At 50.4% G+C, this 23,138-nt stretch overlaps 1 protein-coding gene across 1 annotated transcript in view; it reads right to left on the reverse strand.

Moving 5' to 3' along the window:
- Positions 1-23,138, reverse strand: part of fbxl17 (F-box and leucine-rich repeat protein 17) — a 212,708-nt gene that overhangs the window by 13,776 nt on the left and 175,794 nt on the right. Inside the window, exon 9 of the mRNA XM_048982228.1 lies at positions 5,081-5,223. Within this exon, the coding sequence (XP_048838185.1) occupies positions 5,081-5,223 (143 nt within the window). The remainder of the gene's footprint in view (positions 1-5,080; positions 5,224-23,138) is intronic.

Raw genomic sequence — 23,138 nt, forward strand, 5'->3', positions numbered from 1 at the left:
CTTTTGTAGGACGGCCTGGTGTCAAGAAGGGCAGCAAAGAAGTCAGTTTCAAGGACAGACTGATATTCTGCAGAAGGTACAGAGATTAGACTCCTGTGGACTGGGGTGAAGTTATTTTCCCTGATGTTTGGGGCATCCGAAAAAAAGATTGTCCGGAGAAGAGAAGGTGAGCGCTACCATCAGTCCTGTGTCCTGCCAGCAGTAAAGCATCCTGAGACCAGTCATATGTGGGGTTGCTTCTCAGCCAAGAGAGTGGCTCACTCAGAATTTTTCCCAGCCATGAATAAAGAATGGTACCAAAACATCCTACGAGATCAACTTCTCCCAACCATCCGAGAACAGTTTGGTGATGAACAAGGCCTCTTCCAGGTGATGGAGCACCGTGCAATAAGGCAAAAGTGATAACTGCGTGGCTCGGGGAACAAAACATCAACATTTTGGGTCCATGGCCAGGAAACTCCCCAGACTTCAATCCCACGGAGAACTTATGATCAATCCTCAAGAGGCAGGTGGACAAACAAAACCCACAAATTCTGGCAAGCATTGATTATTATGCAAGAATGGGCTGCCATCAGTCAGGATTTGGCCCAGACATTGATTGACAGCAGCCAGGGAGAATTGCAGAGGTCTTGAAAAAGAAGGGAAAACACTGCAAATATTGAATCTTTGCATAAAGTTATTGTTATTGCCAATAAAAGCCTTTGACACTTATGAAATGCTTGTAATTATACTTCAGTATAACACAGAAACATCTGACAAAAAGATCTACAAACACCGAAGTAGCAAACTTTTTGAAAACCAATATTTGTGTCATTCTCAAAACTTTTGGCCATGACTGTACACTATTATGATAATAATAACAACAGTCTATACTACTGAAACGGAACTATAGCAATGCCACTTCGCCCCAGGCTCTGCGGGTTAGTGCCTGTGATCAGAAGGTCGTCAGTTCAAATCCCACAGTCAGCAGAGCAGGCCCCTTTGCAAGGCCCTTAACCCCAAAAACAAGAGCTTCAGGGCTGCCAGATGACTGGCCTGACCCTGAGAACTGACACCAAACTTCATTCCCACCCGTATATATGTGTGCGTGTCTTACAGGAGAGTAAGAAGGGACACGTGAAAACTTTCTGTATACTTGTGCAACAATTGTAAAATATTAAAAAGCATAATGAAGATATAATAACTTCATTACCTTATTTCACAGAAACACAAAGAAACCTCATCTCTGCGAAACAGGCCAGATGCATGTAGCTGCAGTGCTAATTATTCCACGAGAGGACCCTTTTAGGTGAGGGCATTTCTGGTTCAGATTAACCCCTGCAGCTCTTTTAATTAGGACCACGCTCCCCCCGCGCTTCACAGGAGCAGGATGGCAGCACGGAAAGGCCCGGAAGGTGGCGGGTTCATGTCACCTTTAGCACGGCCCGCTATAAAACGCGCAGCGGCGTGAATGGCTAATGAGCAAGGCACAAAGGGCCCCCTTAATGGCAAAGACCTGTCGCCATTACAGCGTGAGTCTCACCTTTGTGCCGATACAGGAGCAAACAAGCAGCAAGTGATGGACAGGCTGCCTCGGGGACGGCAATAAAACACGGTGGGGGGGGGGGGCAGGAGGCCTGAGGGCAAGGGCAGTTGGGAACGCACCTGCAAGCAGTCATTAACCCCGCTGCTGTGCCAAGACGCCGTTACTGAGAAGAGAAGCCGCCACAACTGATTATTAAAGTGAACCGCCTGCCGTCTGATCACTCCGAATAGCATGTACAGCTCCTCCCTGTCGGATGACCGACTGAGATTCATTTGCTGCATATGTGGCCCTTCAAAGATTCATTCTGCTGCATACTGGGCCCCTCAGAGATTCAATCTGCTGCATACTGGCCCTTCAGAGATTCAGTCTGCTGCATACTGGCCACTCAAAGATTCATTCTGCTGCGCACCTGGCCCCTCAGAGATTCATTCTACTGCGCACCGGGCCCCTCAGAGATTCATTCTGCTGCGCACAGGGCCCCTCAGAGATTCATTCTGCTGCGCACCGGGCCCCTCAGAGATTCATTCTGCTGTGCACCAGGCCCCTCAGAGATTCATTCTGCTGCGCACCGGGCCCCTCAGAGATTCATTCTGCTGTGCACAGGGCCCCTCAGAGATTCATTCTGCTGCGCACCGGGCCCCTCAGATTCATTCTGCTGCGCACCGGGCCCCTCTGAGATTCATTCTGCTGCGTACTGGCCCCTCAGAGATTCATTGTGCTGCGTACTGGCCCCTCAGAGATTCATTGTGCTGCATACTGGCCCCTCAGAGATTCATTCTGCTGCATACTGGCCCCTCAGAGATTCATTCTGCTGCGCACCGGGCCCCTCAGAGATTCATTCTACTGCACACCGGGCCCCTCAGAGATTCATTCTACTGCGCACCGGGCCCCTCAGAGATTCATTCTGCTGCGCACCGGGCCCACAGAGATTCATTCTGCTGCGCACCGGGCCCCTCAGAGATTCATTCTGCTACACACCGGGCCCCTCTGAGATTCATTCTGCTTCGCACCGGGCCCCTCAGAGATTCATTCTGCTGCGCACCGGGCCCCTCAGAGATTCATTCTGCTGCGCACCGGGCCCCTCAGAGATTCATTCTGCTGCGCACCGGGCCCCTCAGAGATTCATTCTGCTGTGCACAGGGCCCCTCAGAGATTCATTCTGCTGTGCACCGGGCCCCTCAGATTCATTCTGCTGCGCACCGGGCCCCTCTGAGATTCATTCTGCTGCGCACAGGGCCCCTCAGAGATTCATTCTGCTGCGCACCGGGCCACTCAGAAATTCATTCTGCTGCGCACAGGGCCCCTCAGAGATTCATTCTGCTGCGCACCGGGCCACTCAGAGATTCATTCTGCTTCGCACCGGGGCCCTCAGAGATTCATTCTGCTGCGCACCGGGCCCCTCAGAGATTCATTCTGCTGTGCACCAGGCCCCTCAGAGATTCATTCTGCTGCGCACCGGGCCCCTCAGAGATTCATTCTGCTGCGCACAGGGCCCCTCAGAGATTCATTCTGCTGCGCACCGGGCCCCTCAGATTCATTCTGCTGCGCACCGGGCCCCTCTGAGATTCATTCTGCTGCGTACTGGCCCCTCAGAGATTCATTGTGCTGCGTACTGGCCCCTCAGAGATTCATTGTGCTGCATACTGGCCCCTCAGAGATTCATTCTGCTGCATACTGGCCCCTCAGAGATTCATTCTGCTGCGCACCGGGCCCCTCAGAGATTCATTCTACTGCGCACCGGGCCCCTCAGAGATTCATTCTGCTGCGCACCGGGCCCACAGAGATTCATTCTGCTGCGCACCGGGCCCCTCAGAGATTCATTCTGCTGCGCACCGGGCCCCTCAGAGATTCATTCTGCTACGCACTGGGCCCCTCTGAGATTCATTCTGCTGCGTACTGGCCCCTCAGAGATTCATTCTGCTGCGTACTGGCCCCTCAGAGATTCATTCTGCTGTGCACCGGGCCCCTCAGAGATTCATTCTGCTGCATACTGGCCCCTCAGAGATTCATTCTGCTGCATACTGGCCCCTCAGAGATTCATTCTGCTGCATACCGGGCCCCTCAGAGATTCATTCTGCTGCGCACAGGGCCCCTCAGAGATTCATTCTGCTGCGCACAGGGCCCCTCAGAGATTCATTCTGCTGCGTACTGGCCCCTCAAAGATTCATTCTGCTTCGCACCGGGCCCCTCAGAGATTCATTCTGCTGCGCACCGGGCCCCTCAGAGATTCATTCTGCTGCATACTGGCCCCTCAGATTCATTCTGCTGCGCACAGGGGCCCTCAGAGATTCATTCTGCTGCGTACTGGCCCCTCAGAGATTCATTCTGCTGCGTACTGGCCCCTCAGAGATTCATTCTGCTGCATACTGGCCCCTCAGAGATTCATTCTGCTGCGCACCGGGCCCCTCAGAGATTCATTCTGCTGCGCACCTGGCCCCACAGAGATTCATTCTGCTGCGCACCGGGCCCCTCAGAGATTCATTCTGCTGCGTACTGGCCCCTCAGAGATTCATTCTGCTGCGTACTGGCCCCTCAGAGATTCATTCTGCTGCATACTGGCCCCTCAGAGATTCATTCTGCTGCATACTGGCCCCTCAGAGATTCATTCTGCTGCACACCGGGCCCCTCAGAGATTCATTCTGCTGCGCACCGGGCCCCTCAGAGATTCATACTGCTGCGCTCCGGGCCCCCCAGAGATTCATTCTGCTGCGTATTATGCCCATAAAGCCACTGGGTCCCTCACAGATACCTGCCAATACAGCAGCAGCCAGAAAGGGCAAAAAAAACGCTCTGAAAAACGCGACTTCTCGTTAAGTCATGCTTTTGCTCGTTTTGACTGAACACGGGACAATGACCTCCCCCCATGCACATGCTTATACACCGCAGATCTCCTCCTGGTGGCTAAATGCCACTCGCGATAAGAAAAACACGAGTATCTAAACTGAGAGTAACTGCTGAAGGAGCAGTGCTGCCCCGGGCGCTTCGGTATGGCGGCAAGAGTGCCGGATGAATCAGAATCATGCTCAGTCTGAGCCCAAAATTACAGTAACCGCACATGCCTGCTTTGTTTTATTCATCTGAAGGTCATTAAGTGTGACAGGGCTCGGCGCAAGAGCTCAAGAAGTGTGAGGGTGATAAGGGCGTTAATGTGGCTGTGTGAGTGAGAGCGAGAGACGGAGAGGGAGCCAGGACTCCCGTCTGGCCCGGTTCACACAGCAGACGAGACCCAGTTCTGTATGGCCAGCGTGATGGAGTCCAGAGAGCAATACTAACTCTAGAGGTCAGGATACTGCCCACTGCCCTCCATGAACCTTTTAACTGTGACCCCATGATGCTCGGGACAAGCCCCCACTGTGGGCACCAACCACAGGGCCAGCCGGGCAGAAAGAGGGGGGACTTAGGGGTGTCTGGTACACTTAACCGGCACAAGTGGCCGGCTGAATCATGACAGCAACCCACGTCAATCAGCCCCTGTGGACAGGCTTGTCCTGGTGCCCTCTGGTTGTCCTGGGATCAACAGCATTGCTGCCAGAGCAGAGGAATCGAGACCCTTACCTTATCGCACCTCATCAGACCCAGGTATCGAAGGGATTTGCTGCTCTGGGCGATCTGCGTGGCCCCCTGGTCGGTGATCTCCTTGCACCAGCCGGCATCCACCGTCTCAATGGTGCTGCTGTACTGGCCGATGGCTATGAGAGCTGGAGGGGTGGGGGGGGGGGGGGAGTGAGATGGGAGCGAGCATTAGTGGGGCCGGCAGTTCAGCACACCGATCACATTACACCTTCGACGAGAAGCATTTCATCATCATCCCCTTCGAGGGGAGAAAGAAGAAGAAAAAGACAGTAATTCATCAGAGGGGAACATCAGTCAAACCGGCAACCTATTGAGCACGTTTCCCACAGCCTGCTGGCTTGTTTAGATCGTGGTTTAAATGATCTATTACACCGCTTGCATGTCGTGGCCGTGCTGGCGTCGGCTAACCTTCTCTGCACGCGCTCCCTGCGAGCGGTCGGCCACCGTGGGACTCACAGACACTATACAGCCTCTACCAATCCGATGACTGACCTCTGGGGGCAGCATCAGAGGGAAAGAGGCAGGGCTAAGTAGGAGGCTAACGAATGGCCAGAGATATCCTGTAAACAGGCCACGCAGCCCCTTTTCTGTGGGGGGTGGGGCGGGTAAAGTCGGATACGAACGTGGTCATCATGCAGATAGAGGGGGAGACAGAGCAGGCCACTGACCTCTGGTGTCAATACAGGAAACAAAGCAAGGTACACTATCTACAGAGATCGTGGCAGGGATAACATCTGCAAATCCATCGCCCGCCTAGATAAGACAGACCAAAGACAGCTGCAACAATCACACCGCATGGCCCGCAACAAAGGGCAGGGCCATTCCTGCACGCTTCCTATCAAATGCCACCGTCACGATTGCATCACCTGTCTGGAGTCACGTGGGGAACAGAGATGCACAATCATCACTGACTGAAGATGTCTGTAAAAGTCTGCATTAAGCCCATCCTTTCCAAAAGAGCAAAGAAAAAGAAAGCCTAAGACGTGCCGATATATTTATGCATATAAAGCAAAAAGACGAAGGCAGAAGCAATAATGGTCGTTAATCAACAAAATGATGGACACGGCCTTCTCACCTCCAGCGTCTGCTCGATATAAAGCCAACGACGCCAAGGGGACAGCAAACGCGCGGCGGGGAAGAAAAGAGCAGCCAGCTTTTACTGAGCAAAGATGAAATCAACGTGTTCGTTATAGAGCACTGCAATACTAATAAGGAAATAAAAATTTCACAGCACAATACCGTATTCCTTTGTGCATAAAAAAAAAAACTATTTGCAAATTCCTATTAAAGAAGAACTCGATAATCGGATGTATTCAAAGCATAAATGTAATCGTATCACTTATTTAAATCTGCTTTGATATAACACTCAGACTATAATAGAGTCAGATACAGAAACAAGCTACCAAATTTAACTGTGAAGACTGTTACCATCCTACAACAGAACAACAAAATATTATTTTCAAAACACAGATGTATTTGTGACTGGTCTCCCTCGAAACACACCCACTTGTCATGACCTCGTGTTCGTCGCTTTCCTGGAATCACACTCCGCTCCTTCCCGTAAACGGGCTATCTTCACACCCCTTTCTTTCCGTTCCCTCTTTCACACTGTTTAATTCCGGTATAAAGCTCCGTTACATCTTCGTAGTGAAACACGCAGCACCGAATTAAACCTGATGGCCTGTTAATAAGCTGACCGTAAATAACGTATTTTCCCGTCGGCGTTCGGGAGACTGTGGTACTGTGCTCTGTCAATTACCAAATGTGAAACATCACATTTGTTTTCACAGCATAGAAACCAGAGCAGACACCCCCCCCCCCCGACCCACCCCAAGCTAATCAATACAGACACCCCTGCTGTTCACAGAGAACCCGCTTTATGTCGAGCTCAGCAGTGCGTTCGGCATTATCCTGCATGCGGGAGCAGATCAGGGGAGACAACACCCACCCACCATAAGCATGAAGGGCTCAGTGCCGGGGGGGGGGGGGGTGCACCTGGCGGCATATTCAAAGTTAGCGACGGCAAGACTGTTGGCTATTCATGTGCATTGTTCATGCCTGTCAAGCGTAATTAGAATATATAATGTAAGCATGGAACCCAAGGGGTGGGGTGGGGGGCTGCACCAGGTCAGACAGTGGTCAGCACACAGCGCAACAGTACACAGCTCTAATAGATTAGCATCCCGCTATTAAGTAAAAGGAAAACTCGATTTAAATGAAACAAAGCATAACATCAATGTACTTAAAGCATCAGTAAGGGCAGCAAATCCACATTTTATCGATTCCCGCCTGGCCACTCAGATATATTTAGTGTCTGTAATGGCAAATTTGCTTAACTTGTATTTAATAATATGGAGATTTGAAACCATGCTCGGGTACAGGCTCGAATGGACGGCGAGCGGAAGCCAGTGTCATGCCGCAGTCAGGGAGCAGATAAAGCTGGCATCTACAGAGAGCCAATCGGGACACGGGACAAGAATGATGCGTGTAAACGCAGGCCAACTGCTCCTTCATAGGCAGATGGGGGGGGCGTTTCCTTTGCCTGCCACCAGCTGCAGGACGCTGGCATTTGGATCACACCCTTTGCTCTGCATGCTGCAAAGGGCCCTGGGCCATCGTCCGGTACCTCACACCTGCGCCCTGGGGGCTTCCCCCCCCGGCACCTCACACCCACGCCCTGGGGGATTCCCCCCCCCGGTACCTCACACCCGCGCCCTGGGGGCTTCCCCCCGCTGGAACACACCAAACAAAACTACCCCTTTCAGGCAAAGAGGAAACAGCAATAGTTTAGGCACCTCAATCTTCTAGGCAAGACATAAAATATGAACCTACTACATCAGACTAACAAATCATATTTGAGGAATAACATCACGACTAAACAGGGAACAGCGGTTTGGTTAGTGTCCTTTAAAGCTGTCACATTATCTAATTGTTACCCTTTACGATCAGTGATCATAAACAAGCTCATTCCTCCATCCATTCCGAGCACAGAAATTACAGTAACTGTATTATTAAGGTCCAAGAACTTTACATTTGGATCCTACTGGAACTGTTCATAAACAGCTGGAAATAAAACTGCGGAGACTTAAAACTGAAACGACGGGTGATTTTACGGCGCTCTAGGCTGGGCGCGGGGTCCTTCAGAGGAGTCTCTGCCTCCCCATCACGGCACGTATCATTCGGGGTCCAGCGGCCCTAAGCGCCCAAGACGCTCTCTTTAGATGGATAATGATTTCCTGTCTAAAAATAAATTAAGCGATATGCAAGAGAGGGTAAAATGGAGCAGGGGTTAGATAGAAAATTTCATTTTCGCGAGCTGTGATTGACTGGCGGCTCAAGAGGGGAAAAAAAAAAAAATTAAGGAGAGTGGAGTCTTGGGCTCCTTGGAAATAATTTGAGCCGTATGTTAGGTTGTCAGGGGAGCGTACAAAGGCAGGACGGACATAAAGCGGCGTGAAAGCTGCCATCAGAAACTCACCTCATTATGAGGCATTAGTGGTACAATATTCTCAGAGCGGAGGCTAAAAATCAATGGGGGGAAAAAAAAAATCTGTCGCATTACGAGAGGAGGACGTGTAAAAACGGAGACGGGGACTACGAGGATCCGCACGGCGACCCACTCTTCCCGGCAGGCCCTGACCTGAGCACCTGTCAAAGGTGCGCTGCAATTAAAATCCTTTTCAGAGACTCGCTGGCTAACGGTAATGGTAGGCTAGAGTCAAACCGCTGACAGATCTGCAATGAAGGGGACTGTGGCGGTGGCAGTTTGGTGGGGCCGGGCAGCGTAATGCACGGCTGAACTGTAAATTATACTTATAAAAGACACTGCGTATCTCACTAATGGCCCCTTATTACAGCACCATGAATTACTGCATCAGGCACAATCTGTCAGCCTCAGCACGCTGGGGGTCCTTAAGGAGGGACTTTGGCCAACGTGGCAGGGTCACGGAGAGGCCGGCCATGAACTCGGAAAGGACGTGACATCGGCGCAGCCAGGATGGGAGGGGTCTGTCGGGGGTGATGGGGTGCAGGGTCACACCTACGAGGGGACGTGATGTCAGGGCGAGGGGTGGGGTCCAGAGGTCTGATGGCATATGAGGGGACATGAGGGGTTGTGCAAAGAGAAGATCAGCACTCAGTCAATAAAAGAAATCAAAATAAAAAAACCCGGCCTCCCTTTGGAGGGCAAAGGCGATCGAGTCAGCAGCAAACAGAAACAATCAAACAAGATCAGGTTGCTCCATCAGTATCACCAATTTCTTGTGGAGAAAAGTATACATTTCAGGGGTATCTAAAGCTAAATGGCCGAGTCTGCGTTGGATTCGGTTTTAATATGACAGGGCTAATTCTTCCTAAAAGTCACTGGATTGGTATAAACGGGAAGCGTTTCTGGCACACATCAGAAACACACCCAGCTAAGCTGCTCGCAGCCACATTAAAGCAGAGTCTAATAACCAAAGACAGAGATTCAGTGTTTGGACTTTCTGTGCAGATTTGCAAGAGAGGACAGTCTTCAGAAGGGGTTCTGTTGGTAGGATGGGGGCCAGGAAGAAATGGGCGTTGTTTCTGGGTCATAAATGCCTGGAGTGTTGGGAAACAGGCCCTGGCAGGCTTTCTGTTAGGAAAAGCCCCTCACCGCTATGGGGCAGCTCTGGGTATCTTGTTAATGACAAAGTACTCAGCTGATAACCTGTAAAGGGTGGGTGGCGTGAGAGGACAGGGGTAGGCCAGCAGGGCGGCGACCTGGCAAACACCCGCATCTATAAAACCTAAAATGGCAAGAGGCACAGCGACAGCAGGTAGGAGGAGGTCATGGGAAATTTAAGGGGGGGGGTAAAGGTGGCTCCACGCCAAGAGAGGGTGGGTGTAGGTGAGGGCTGCGGGATATTCATCAGCAACCGTGGGATGCTTATCTAACACAGAGCTGGGGTAAAATAAACGTATACTATGGCGATAAACATCGAAATCTGCGGCAAAGCCTCGACTTGTCACGGGAGGAGCCAGATCCAGCACAACGACAGGAAGTAAAACCATCCAAACTGCCATCATTCCGGAACATTTCACAATTGCAAAGGATCCACCCCGTCGTGCTCCAAGGCACGGAAGGAATTTGCCATCAAAACTCAAAAGTGAATTTTTATTTTACTTCATACACACACCTACACACTACAGAGTACCAATAACATCTGCACACACCCTCTTTTAATGAATTTGTCTCCGTTTTAGGTATGGTATTCAGCTCATAAGTAAAACGCCCCGAGGCAATGAAATAATAAATCGCAATTACTGCAATAACCAAGAGAAGCATTCAACATCTCAAAACTTCCTCAAGTTTTCGATCTATCAAAATCGACCCCTTTAGCATCGATGACAGGATGGCAGACACTTGGCTTTATCTCAATCAGCTTCCAGATGTAACTACCTGGAATGCTTTTCCAACAGTCTGGAAGGAGTTTCCACAAGTTCTGGGAACAAGTGGGCTATCCTGCTCTTACTCTTTGACCCAACTTATCCCAGACTGCGCTACAGGATTTAAGTGGAGGGGATTTTGAGGCCCTGGTCATCTATCCCAGCATTACATCTCTTTACTTGTTCACAAGATAATATTTGAAGAACCTCAGGATGTGGTTAAGGACATTATCTTGTTGAAAATCAAATGATTTTCAGTAGATGTGTCTAGACTTTTGACTGTTACTGCATATATTTTCACTTATATATACTTAGATTGTCATGATTAGGCAGCAAACGACTCTGTTCAGGTATCCCAGGAGAGCACTGAGTGGGACCCCTGAAAAGGCACCTAAAATTAGGGTGTCCCTGACCAATGCCCATTTTAGCCTGTTCACAGGGGGTGAAACAATACGATGCTCTGTCCCACCCAGCTATCTGGGCACAGTCACGTGACTAACAGGAGGCACTATTTTAAATGTTTTCAAACTAAAATTAAAAGTGCCACCGTGGGTTTTTAAAAGGGCGGTATGTCACCCAAGATGGCAGGGCTGGGGCGAGCTGCCCCCCGAGCGCCTGACATCATCACATCAGGAAGCACGCGAGCAAATGCCGAGCAAGACGAGGGTCGTTTTAAAGAGGCTGATCCGTTACGGGCAGCACTTGTGCCTGCATTAGGATGCCTCCGCAGGGTGAGGGATACACGGGGGCTCGGGGGGCCGAGCTGACGACGCGATCCCAGCCGTCCTGTGTCTTTAAAGCCGCCACGATCCGTGCTGTGAGCGTGATGGATGCACAAATAAATATAGGCTTGAAAGTTTGCCGGAGCTTCTCATCGCTCACGCTGTGTGGTCCAGCCCTCAGCTCCGGTTTATAAATACCTATAGCGTGACCTCTTTCTGTTACCTCGTAAAACTGCGTCAGTGCAATTAGTGTCTAAGTTTAGCCCCCCCCCCCCCCCCCCCCCCCCCCGCCCCCCAACCCCATACACAGTAAATATGTGAAGCTGAGTACCGGTGTGATCTTTCTTCTTGTCCTCAAAATTTATTACATTTTAAGAAGAAAAATCCCACCAATGCCACCTCACTCTGCGCACATCTCCGATGGGGCTTCCTGGGGGGAACGTCCCAGTTCTCTTACGTCGGTATGTATAAACACCCCCAAAAGACTTCATTTACAAAAAGTCAGACAACAAAGATGTTCAAAGCACTCTTTCCTTGAAGAGTTGACTTTGGACTAAAACAAAAGAGAGTACACCTTGCAGTATTCCTTCAAATGAGAGTACACTTTGGAGTACATATTCAAAGGGGAGTACACCTTGGAGTACACCTTCAAAGGAAAGCCCATGTTCAAAGGAGAATACACCTTCAAAGGAGAGTACACCTTCAAAGGAGAGTACACCTTCAAAGGAGAGTACACCTTGGAGTACTCCTTCAAAGCGGAGTACACCTTGAAGTAAAGCTTTAAAAGGGAGTACACTTTCAAAGAAGTGTACACCTTGAAGTAAAGCTTTAAAAGGGAGTACACTTTCAAAGAAGTGTACACCTTGAAGTAAAGCTTTAAAAGGGAGTACACTTTCAAAGGGGAGTACACCTTGAAGTAAAGCTTTAAAAGGGAGTACACATTCAAAGAAGTGTACACCTTGAAGTAAAGCTTTAAAAGGGAGTACACTTTCAAAGAGGAGTACACCTTGAAGTAAAGCTTTAAAAGGGAGAACACTTTCAAAGGGGAGTACACCTTGCAGTACACCTTCAAAGGGAAGTATACCATGGAGTACAAAGGGAAGCAAACCTTTACAGGAGAGTACACCTTGACATACATGTTAAAAGGCGAGTGTACCTTCAAAGGAGAGCACACGTTCAAATGAGAGTATACCTTGGAGTACACATTTAAAGAAATATGCAAGAAAAAAATCAAAAACATGGAAAACCCACATGTGACTTCAATTGTGGTGAGGTGCTACCCACCCCAGAGCTGTGACAGCCATATAAAAAAGGGCATGAGCCAAGGGAGGAGACCTTCCCACTACAGCGCAGAATTAGGGCTGCACCCTGCCGGCAGACAGGCCAAAAGACAAAGACAAACAGCACCAACGCCATGTGCAAGCACTCGTCATAACACCACACAGAGCCGTCTGTCTCAGAGACGAGATCCAAGGAGGTGTGACAATGCGGAGGAGTGGAGAAGTAGAGCAGCCGGACCTCCTGGCCATGGGGTGGTAGGGTGGGCTGGGGGCATCACACAAGGCAGGGAACCACACTGTCGGAACAGCGCCCCTCTATGGCGATACCACCTAACAGCCTCCACGCGGGATGAACAAAGGGAACATCGCATACACACCCTGTTTATCTCAAATCCACTTATTGAATTTACAGCACAACAGGTCACTGCTAAGAGTGCTTGCAAAAAAAAAAATCCCCCACCAACTGAGAGTGCATTAAGGGAATCACTTTGACACGGTGTCAGGCAAAGACCAAATTAAAAGTGCTGCCCATTCACTAATGGCCCTTAATTTTACACAAACACGATGCTTACTGGCACCAGAGGGCTAAAGTTCCCAACCCCTCGCTGTCCCCAGAGCCCCTCAAAGGCACTCGTCCCAGGATTATTCTTTTTAAGGTTAATCTAAAGCCTAACCCACAGCACACGGGGGGGGGCATTTTAAACCCCGGCCCCAGCCAGTTTACCCAACCCTGACACTCCACGCCATTTAACCCAAGATGGACTGACATGCATTCATCCTTCACGCCGCGCTGGCACAGAAGCTTTCAGTTTCAGCCTGACCAGCTGCCATTAAACTAATTTCACAAATGACAAGAGACACCGCTTCGAGGTGGGGGGCACAGGGAATGGCACTTTCCCACAAAGCGGTGGAAGGCCTCTGGTTTTCATTGTGGCACGCAAATGACATTTATTCATTTTTATTATTGGAATTCCCTGTAGATACAGGAAGCTTCAGTAATGCAGCATTAATACTAGCTGGTAAAAAAAACAGCGACAACGTTGGAGGAGGAGAAGCAAGAGGCAAGAGACAACTGGAATTCCTGTCAGGTACCATTTTTTATCTTCCCTAATTCTGGGGAGATCTCTCAGAGGCACGGCTTCGGCAGGCTTGCGGGATCCGAGTCGCCAATGCCGGCCCAGCCCTGCGGGTCAGCACGGCCCGAGGCCAGAGGCAGGTGTGTGAATGATGAGCTCTCAGCTTTCCCCACCCCACCCCCACAGCCATGCCAGCCTCTACCCGCTCGGGGCTGGAGGGGCAGCGACCAGCTCGAGTCGTCCCCCTCTGGCGAGGCTCTGTGACCTCCGACGGGCCGCCCGCCGTGTTTAAGGATGCATTCTGGGGCACCGGTCTGCCTCATCCTTTTATCAAACAGAAACAAACGAAGTAAACCACGGGCTAATCCTCACAGCTCACACAGATCAATAGTCAACCGTGCTGGGGAAGGGGCAGGGGGGCACTAAAGAGGGGAAAACTCCTGAGGGTAATCAGAAATTATTGGAAAAAAATAAATCTGACGCATATTGATAAGGCAGAGAATAGCACTTTAAATGTATTACATTACTACACACCTCTGCGGCCGCAAAATTAATTTCACTGCAGCGTTTTCTCCGACGACGACGCGGCCCGGCTCAGATAGAGCGGTGAGATGAATTAAATAAACATCAATTTTCACAAACACAATATTCTGCGCAGACAAACGCTCACGCCACAAAAAAGGGGCATCGCCGAGGCAGAGCCGCTATGCACAGAATGGCACGCTAACGCTCCGCTGGGTCGTCACCACGGTGATGGGGAATGCAGGTAGACAGTGTATGCTTAAGCTGGAAGGATGCTCAGTGTGTGTAAGTAACTGCCCCCACATTCACGCGAAAAGCAAAAAAAAAAAAGCTCAATTGCAAGATTGCTGGGGGCTGTGTGCATGTTTGGGCCCTGCGTGTGACTGTAGGGGGCGCTCCTCCCAGTTTCACTACACATCTCCTAACCAAATAGTGGCAGCATCTTCACATCATCTGGTCGACTCATAATAACAAAAATTCATCTCATCATATAATTAGAAATAAAGAAACTTATAATTAAAAACTAATTAGCAGTCAAAATTTTTATTTAATATTCTGACCGTTAATAATGACCTAATTTCGTGCTGGACAGTGTTCGCTAGTATTATTTGAAAAGCATATCTGAATAATTTTCCCTGCAACAGCACAGAAGAGAAAAAAAAAACATAAAGGACTTTGACACATATTAACCCCCCTAAAGGACCCCCCTGGCACATCACCACCACGTGGCTACCCCTACCCTGCCTGTTGCCGTAGCACCCATCTCACTCATGCTCAACCTAACGTCCCTGATGGGAAGTAGCATGCACGCACACACGGGCACGCATGCGTGGGGCCTGGAGCCTGCGGCAGGGGTGGGGGGGGGGGCTCGTCACGACATTCACACCCTGTTCTCCTGAGGATGGGATGCCCCCCAGGCAGGAATATGCTGCCTCAGTAGCAATGAAAGTGGAGTACAGATCACAGAGGGAGCACCTTCAAATGCACACATGCGTGTGTCACACATCTACCTGCACGCCTGACAGTAGCCATGTGCTCAGATATGCATAGTGATAGATGTGTGTGTGTGTGTGTGTGTGTGCGCACATGTGTAGGTCTGGCAGGAATGCGGTGCCCATGAAGCAGCGACACTTTGCGCTCATGCCCGTTTAAAAATAGCCACGCCACAAAACTGCAGACTGGCTCCCATTACGAACAGTGTGCTCCCCCCCTTTAGAAAATACTCCTAACCTAGGAAACTAGGTGATATCAAACCCAAGAATGTCAAATTCACCCTAAAAAAACAGTTGGGGAGGGGGGAGGTTGGGGGCTGGGGGCTGACCTGCCTCCTCCTCCAAGACAGTTGTGACCCCAAACCCCCACCCCACCCCCCCCAAGCTAGGAATTTTACTGCCTAAGGGCATGCAAACACACTGCGAAAATAAACAACAGAACATACACATATAGAAAGTGCAGACACACAGAAAGCGCATGGGCGCATGGGCGCAGTCGCAGGGTCAGCTCCAGATGCCGGCGTGTCCTGGGGCACAGAGAGCCACACAGACATGGCTTCTGGGCTTGGGAAAGGAAGGGAAGGAAGTGCGCGACTGAGGCAGAATCAAACGGCTCACCCCCACCTTTGGTTACTACACATGCCGCTCAGGAATGAGTTCAGATGTTCACTAAAACACCGGCAAACGTGTAGGCTTCATTATTCATGGACATTCATAGTTTAATAAACTGATCTTTGAATCCCGAAAGCACACAAAATGAAAAAAAGAACAAAAAGATCCACATCATTATATAGGCTAATGGTAGTGATTAGCTGCAGGATCGGACAGGGGAGAGTCCTCAAAGAGAGACGACCGCTAAGATATGGGATGTAATGAGACAACAGGAGGTGACTGATGGGTCAGCGCCATTAAATAATGCGTCACACGGCACGGATACGCGTGTAGGCGACTCGCGGAACCTTTCGGCCCACAGCACGCTCACTGAGGTCACGCCCCGGTAATCGCCCTGTAATCGCCAGCCACAGATAGTGGGAATGCGAGCCGACAGCTACGAAGCTCCCGACAGAACTTCTGCAACCCCGCGAACTCCTCACACTATGGTGCGGCCTGGTTAACACGGTGTGCCCAAAACTCACGTTCGACCCAGTCTTGCAGTTACTCAGTTTTGTTCTGTCACTGACTGCAGTTAAATTCATAACCACACACTTGCCCTCAGCTGCCCCAAGCCGCTGCAGGTCATCTTGATTCCTGTGTTTATCTACAACTCGGTAAATGCATGTATCCTCCTTCATGTCCCATATGTACCTTACACTCCCCCCTACCTCACCCTTCACTCCTCCCAGGCCGAACCTCCCCCTCACAGATCCAGCCTATTGTAATACGGGGGGGGGGGAGCACATCTTGAGACCACTGACCCCTGCCTCTGGGGTCACTGCCTGCCTCCGCTTCCTGATGGGGGGGGGGGGCGCCCCTGAACGCTCTGACACACTTCAAATGAATGCTTTCACAGAGGAGAGGATGAGAGGAGCTCGCAGACTAATTTCATTATCATTCAGAGTTCTGGACGGAGGAAGGAATGGGTGGACAGACCGGGTATCGCCTTCATATGCTTTTAAAGAATTTACATGAGGAAAAGAGACAAGGCAGAGAAGGAGGTTATAGGGAACTGTGTGAGAGTGAGGTTCGGGGGGGGGGGGGGTGATCCGAGCCTATTATCTCTCTGAAATGTTGAAAAAGACCAACCACTCAGACATTTACATATATCAGCTCACTGAAGGAGGGAGGGAGCGAGGGAGGGAAGAAGGAAAGAAAGAAAGAAAGAAAGAAAGAAAGAATGAATGAATTCACATGAATGCCCAGTTAAGAGTTACATAAATAAATACACACTTGAAATGTTTTTTTTTTTGCCTTATCTTTTTTAAAAGGATTATCCTAACAAGCGATGAAAGATGAGGTCACACCAGGCATGGGGAGGGGGAGCACAGAGAGACTGAGGAGTGTGAGAGATGGTGAAATGTGTACCGGCATCCTGCAGTCTGGCAGCACACGGCTGGAGGGAAGAGGGATGAAGAAGAGGCAAGAGCTCGGCTACCTTCAGCAGAGCTTTTCCATGAATTTAACGACGAGGGTGGTATGGCAGCTCAGGGGACAACGCTGTCACCAGACTGACCAGAAGGTGACAGGAAGCACAGTTCATGCATGTTTCTGCAAGACTGGCACACGAGCAAACACATAGGCATGTACACGCACAATATTCTCCAATATCTATTCAACATCAAGATTGTGAAGGGTTTCAGGACAACGACAAAGACCCCCAGTATCTTGGCAAATTCTGAAAACAGCCTAAAGTAAGTAAACCGGAATCCCAACTGTTAAAACAGAAATTAACAGTTAATGAATTTTGCTCTGACCAAATCATTTATCCCTCCAACCATCCATTTTCTGCCACTGATCTGGGTCCAGCTGGCGGGGGCAGAAGTTTGAGCAGAGATGCCCAGACCTCATTTTCTCCAGCTCTTCTTGGGAGATACCAAGGCGTTCCTAGACCAACTGAGAGACTTTATCTCTCCAGCGTGTGCTGGCTCTGGTGTCTTCTTCCGGTTGGACACGCCCGAAGGGGACATCCTAGACCATCCAACCACCTCAACTGGCTCCTTTCGAGGCAGAGGACCAGCAGCTCTACTTTGAGAATGCCGAAGCTACGCACCCTATCTCTAAGGCTTAACCCAGACACTGTGAAGCAAACCAATTTTAGCCGCATATATCTACAATCTCATTTTTTGTGATCACTAACCCAAGGCTTGTGACCAAAGGTGAAGACGGGAAAGTAGATCAACCGGTAATTCGATAGTTTTGCCTTGGCTGAGCTTTCTCTTCACCATGACAGAAGGGTACAATTTCTAAATAACTGCTAACATTGTTCCTGTTGTTCTACCGATCCATTCCTCCCTCCCTCGTGAACAAGACCTCGAGATACTTAAACTACTCCAGTTGAGGCAGTAACACACGCCCAAACCAGAGAAGGCAATCCACCCTTTTCCAGCTGAGAACTATGACCTCAGAGATGGAGGTGCTGATCATTCACACTCCCCCCACAAACCCCCCCCCCCCCCCCCCCAGTGCATGCTGCAGGTCACAGTCCAATGAAGCGAACGGGATCACATCATCTGCAAAAAGCAAAGATATGATCCTGAGGTCACTGAACCAGACTCCCTCTAGCCATTGGCAACGCCTAGAATTACTGTCCATAAAAGTTATGAACAGAATCAGGGGGCAGCCCTGGCAGAGTCCACCACCGACCAGGGTTGATTCTTAATTATTGATGGCAATGTGAACCAAACTCTTACCCCAGGTATACAGGGAATTAATGGCACAGAACAAAGGACTCCATAGCCCATAATCCCGAAGCACCCCTACAGGACCTCTCCGAGGGACACAGCTGCATGCCTTTTCTATAAAACAGATGCAGACTGGTTGGGCAAACTCCAATGAACCCTCCAGTTTCCTTGTGAGGGTAAAAAAGCTAGTTCAGTGTTCCACAACCAGGACGGAATTCGCATTACTCTTTCTGGATCCTAGGTTCATCCAATGGATGGACCCTCCTTTCCAGTAGCCAACCCACCCCAGGGAGGCAGAGGAGTATGATTCCCTGAAGTTGGAACACATCCTCAGATCCCCTTTCTTAATGAGTGGAACCACCACATCAATCGGTCAATCCAAGGGCACTGTCCCCAACTTCCATGCAATGTTGAAGAGACGGGTCAACCAAAACAGCCCAACAACAACAAAAGCCTGCGGGAACTTCATGGCGAATCTCATCCATCCCCAGAGCCTTATTATCAAAGTGTCTTTTTCCTATTTAGTAACCTCTGCCCTAGCGATAGCCAAGTCCCCCCCAAATCTTCTGACTCTACTCCCTCCACGGAAGGTGTATCAGTGGGATTTAGGGGGTCCTCGAAGTACTCCTTCCATTGCCTAACTATATCCCTACTTGAGGTCAACAGCACTCCATCCTTTCTGTAAACAGCATGGGCAAAGCCCTGCTCCCTCCTCCTGAAATGTCTGACGGTTTGCCAGAATCTCTTCTAGGATGACCACATGCCATTTTCCATTATCTCATCAAACTCCTTACACACCCTAGTTTTTGCTCCTGTAACTTCCAAAGTTGCATCCTGCTTAGCCTGCCAGAACCTGTCTGCTGCTTCATGAATCCTTCTTCAGCCTGACTGCTCGCTTTACCGCTGATGTCCACCAGTGAATTCTGGAATTGCTGCTATGTCAGGCACCAACAACCTTATGGCCACAGCACTGCAATGCCACCTCAGCGATGGAGTCCCGCAACATGCCCAATTCAAACAGTGTCTCCAGCCTTCCTGAGGTACAAGTTGAAGATCTCCTTGATAGGGGGCTCTGCCAGATGTTCCCAGCACACCCTCATTATGGGTTTGGGTCTATCAGCATTTCCCCCCACCACCTGATACCACTTACCACCAGGTGGTACTCAGTTGACAGCTCAGTTCCTCTCTTCACCCAAGTGTCCAAGACATGCGGCTGCAGATCCAATGACACGACTACATAATTGATTATTGAGCTGCGGCCTACAGTTCTCTGGTGCCAAGGGCACTTATGAACACTCTAATGCTGAAACATGGTGTTCGTAATGAACAAACTGTGGTTAGCAGAGAAGTCCAATCACAGAGCACCAGTTGGATTCAGATCAGGAGAGATACTCTTCCCAACCACAGGTTTCACTGTCGTTGCCCACATCAGCATTAAAGTCCCCCGGTAGAACAGTGGAGTCCTCAAGGAAGGGCACCTTCCAGCCTCCATCCAAGGTCTCCAAGAAAGCTGGATACCCTGAACTGGTATTCAGTGCAGACAAGAGCAGGAGGCTCTTCACCAAGGTGAACTCCAATGTACTGGTGCTGGTCCAGGAGGTATGAGTATACCCATATCAACCCAGTGCCTTTCACCATGGGCAACTCCAGGATGTAATGGAGCACAACTCCTCTCCAGGAGTTTAATTCCAGAGCCCATGTTGTGCGTTGAGGTGAGTGCAACAGTATCTCTGCTTCCCACACCAGCTCAGGCTCCTTTCCCTCCAGAGAGGCTATATTCCATGTCCCTAAAGCCCGTTTTGGTAGCCGACAATCGACCAGATCAGTTATCCTCAAGTTATAAGTTATTGACTTAATCTTATGATACCCGGCATAGCTTTCCATTCATACAATATTAATCTAGTTACTACTGTTACTAGTTACAAAGGACAAATTACAACAATGAATCAGTTTCAAACACAGCTATGCAACTGTCTTCCAGGCTACAGAAGACAATCAGCGCCGATTTGGGAACCATAAATAATAACCCCAAAATGACTTTCATCATGTTTTAGGAATTTGGAAGAGGGGGGTGAAATCAAGCACAGGGCAGCCAAGAGTGAGTGGGTACAAAGGTACATGCACACAAACACAGCCCATACACCAAAAATTGTGGTGGGGAGCTGGCAAGAGGGGTGGGGGGAGAGCAGACAATAACACAAGTCATTCTGACAGCCAGAATGATCATTTCAGGCAGGGAGCGGCAGGACTACGTCAGTTTACTGCAATGCTATATTTTAACTAGACCATAACGCATTATGCCAATCTGTATGATATACTATAGGCAGTCAGCTTCTCACCAGGTTGGAATTTATAATTGGAGCATTTCTGAGCCAGAAGGTTAATGACCAAATGAAAAATTGTGCACGAGGGAAGCCGTAGGTTTCTGCCATGGCATGGCTTAACACGGCCCAAAAATTAATTATCTGGCAACGTACTACGAAACAAACAGGTCATATCAGTGATAATGGCTTTTAATGGATCGGGTCTGATTTACTCACTGCATGGAGCGTGTCCGGTTTAAGAGAGCGAGGGTCTGTTTAGGGCGCTGACGCATTTGTGTGAAGTGTACGTGTACGGTGCACAGCAGGAAGTGAGTGGCCGGGCGGGGGGGCAGAAAAAGGCAGGCAAACGCATCACAGCGGCTGGACGGCAGCCGGTCCCGCAGCCCTCCAATTAGCCAGGCACGTCAACAAAACCAAAAAGCAAAACACAACACCCCCACCAAACCCCACCTGCCGATTGTCCCATGTCTCCAGACTGGCAAAACGCTCCCCATCCAGAGACACTCGAAAATAAATCTCCCAGATGATGTCAGGGGTGGGACCAGGGCAGGACGCACTTGCCACTAAAAGCCCCGTGGGGACGACGCATTGATTGAGGGATAGTGTTTGCAGGGACACCAGGTCCCCACCCTGTAGTATGCACCCTCCCCCCATAAATTTTTAATTCATTACCTTAATGGAGTCCACTCTAGCATCAACCCTGGGAATGACGATAGGCCCAAGGGGCCTCCATGACAGGCAGGGGGCGCCGTTCAGCATTAGCCACAAAACCCGTGGCATGACAGCCAAGATGGCAGGTGTCGCAGTCAATTCAGATCGACCTGAGGGGCAGGGGTTCCGGAAGAAGTTCTTTTCATTATACAGGAAGTGTCAGCCCCAGATGGGGCTTTGAGTAAGAACACACTGTGGGCAGGGGAGGAGGGCCCGCTCAATTAGAGCAGGAGAAGGGGGCCCGTTCAATTAGAGCAGGAGAAGGGGGCCCGTTCAATTAGAGCAGGAGAAGGGGGCCCGTTTAATTAAAGCAGGAAAAGGGGGCCCGCTCAATTAGAGCAGGAGAAGGGGGCCCGCTCAATTAGAGCAGGAGAAGGGGGCCCGTTCAATTAGAGCAGGAGAAGGGGGCCCGTTTAATTAAAGCAGGAAAAGGGGGCCCGCTCAATTAAAGCAGAAGAAGGGGGCCCGCTCAATTAAAGCAGGAGAAGGGGGCCCGTTTAATTAAAGCAGGAAAAGGGGGCCCGCTCAATTAAAGCAGGAGAAGGGGGCCCGTTCAATTAAAGCAGAAGAAGGGGGCCCGCTCAATTAAAGCAGGAGAAGGGGGCCCGTTTAATTAAAGCAGGAAAAGGGGGCCCGCTCAATTAGAGCAGGAGAAGGGGGCCCGTTCAATTAAAGCAGGAGAAGGGGGCCGCTCAATTAGAGCAGGAGAAGGGGCCGCTCAATTAGAGCAGGAGAAGGGGGCCGCTCAATTAGAGCAGGAGAAGGGGCCGCTCAATTAGAGCAGGAGAAGGGGGCACTCAATTAGAGCAGGAGAAGGGGGCCCGTTCAATTAAAGCAGGAGAAGGGGGGCCGCTCAATTAGAGCAGGAGAAGGGGCCGCTCAATTAAAGCAGGAGAAGGGGGCCGCTCAATTAGAGCAGGAGAAGGGGCCGCTCAATTAGAGCAGGAGAAGGGGGCCCGTTCAATTAAAGCAGGAGAAGGGGGCCGCTCAATTAGAGCAGGAGAAGGGGCCGCTCAATTAAAGCAGGAGAAGGGGGCCGCTCAATTAGAGCAGGAGAAGGGGCCGCTCAGTTAGAGCAGGAGAAGGGGGCCGCTCAATTAGAGCAGGAGAAGGGGCCGCTCAATTAGAGCAGGAGAAGGGGCCGCTCAATTAGAGCAGGAGAAGGGGGCCGCTCAATTAGAGCAGGAGAAGGGGGCCGCTCAATTAGAGCAGGAGAAAGGGGCCCGCTCAATTAGAGCAGGAGAAGGGGGGCCGCTCAATTAGAGCAGGAGAAGGGGGCCGCTCAATTAGAGCAGGAGAAGGGGGCCGCTCAATTAGAGCAGGAGAAGGGGGCCGCTGAGTTAGAGCAGGAGAAGGGGCCGCTCAATTAGAGCAGGAGAAGGGGGCACTCAATTAGAGCAGGAGAAGCGGCCCGCTCAATTAGAGCAGGAGAAGGGGGCCGCTCAATTAGAGCAGGAGAAGGGGGCCGCTCAATTAGAGCAGGAGAAGGGGGCCGCTCAGTTAGAGCAGGAGAAGGGGGCCGCTCAGTTAGAGCAGGAGAAGGGGGCCGCTCAATTAGAGCAGGAGAAGGGGGCGCTCAATTAGAGCAGGAGAAGGGGGCCGCTCAGTTAGAGCAGGAGAAGGGGCCGCTCAATTAGAGCAGGAGAAGGGGGCACTCAATTAGAGC

The sequence above is a fragment of the Brienomyrus brachyistius genome, chromosome 2, assembly GCF_023856365.1.
Source record: "Brienomyrus brachyistius isolate T26 chromosome 2, BBRACH_0.4, whole genome shotgun sequence".
Classification (NCBI taxonomy): domain Eukaryota; kingdom Metazoa; phylum Chordata; class Actinopteri; order Osteoglossiformes; family Mormyridae; genus Brienomyrus; species Brienomyrus brachyistius.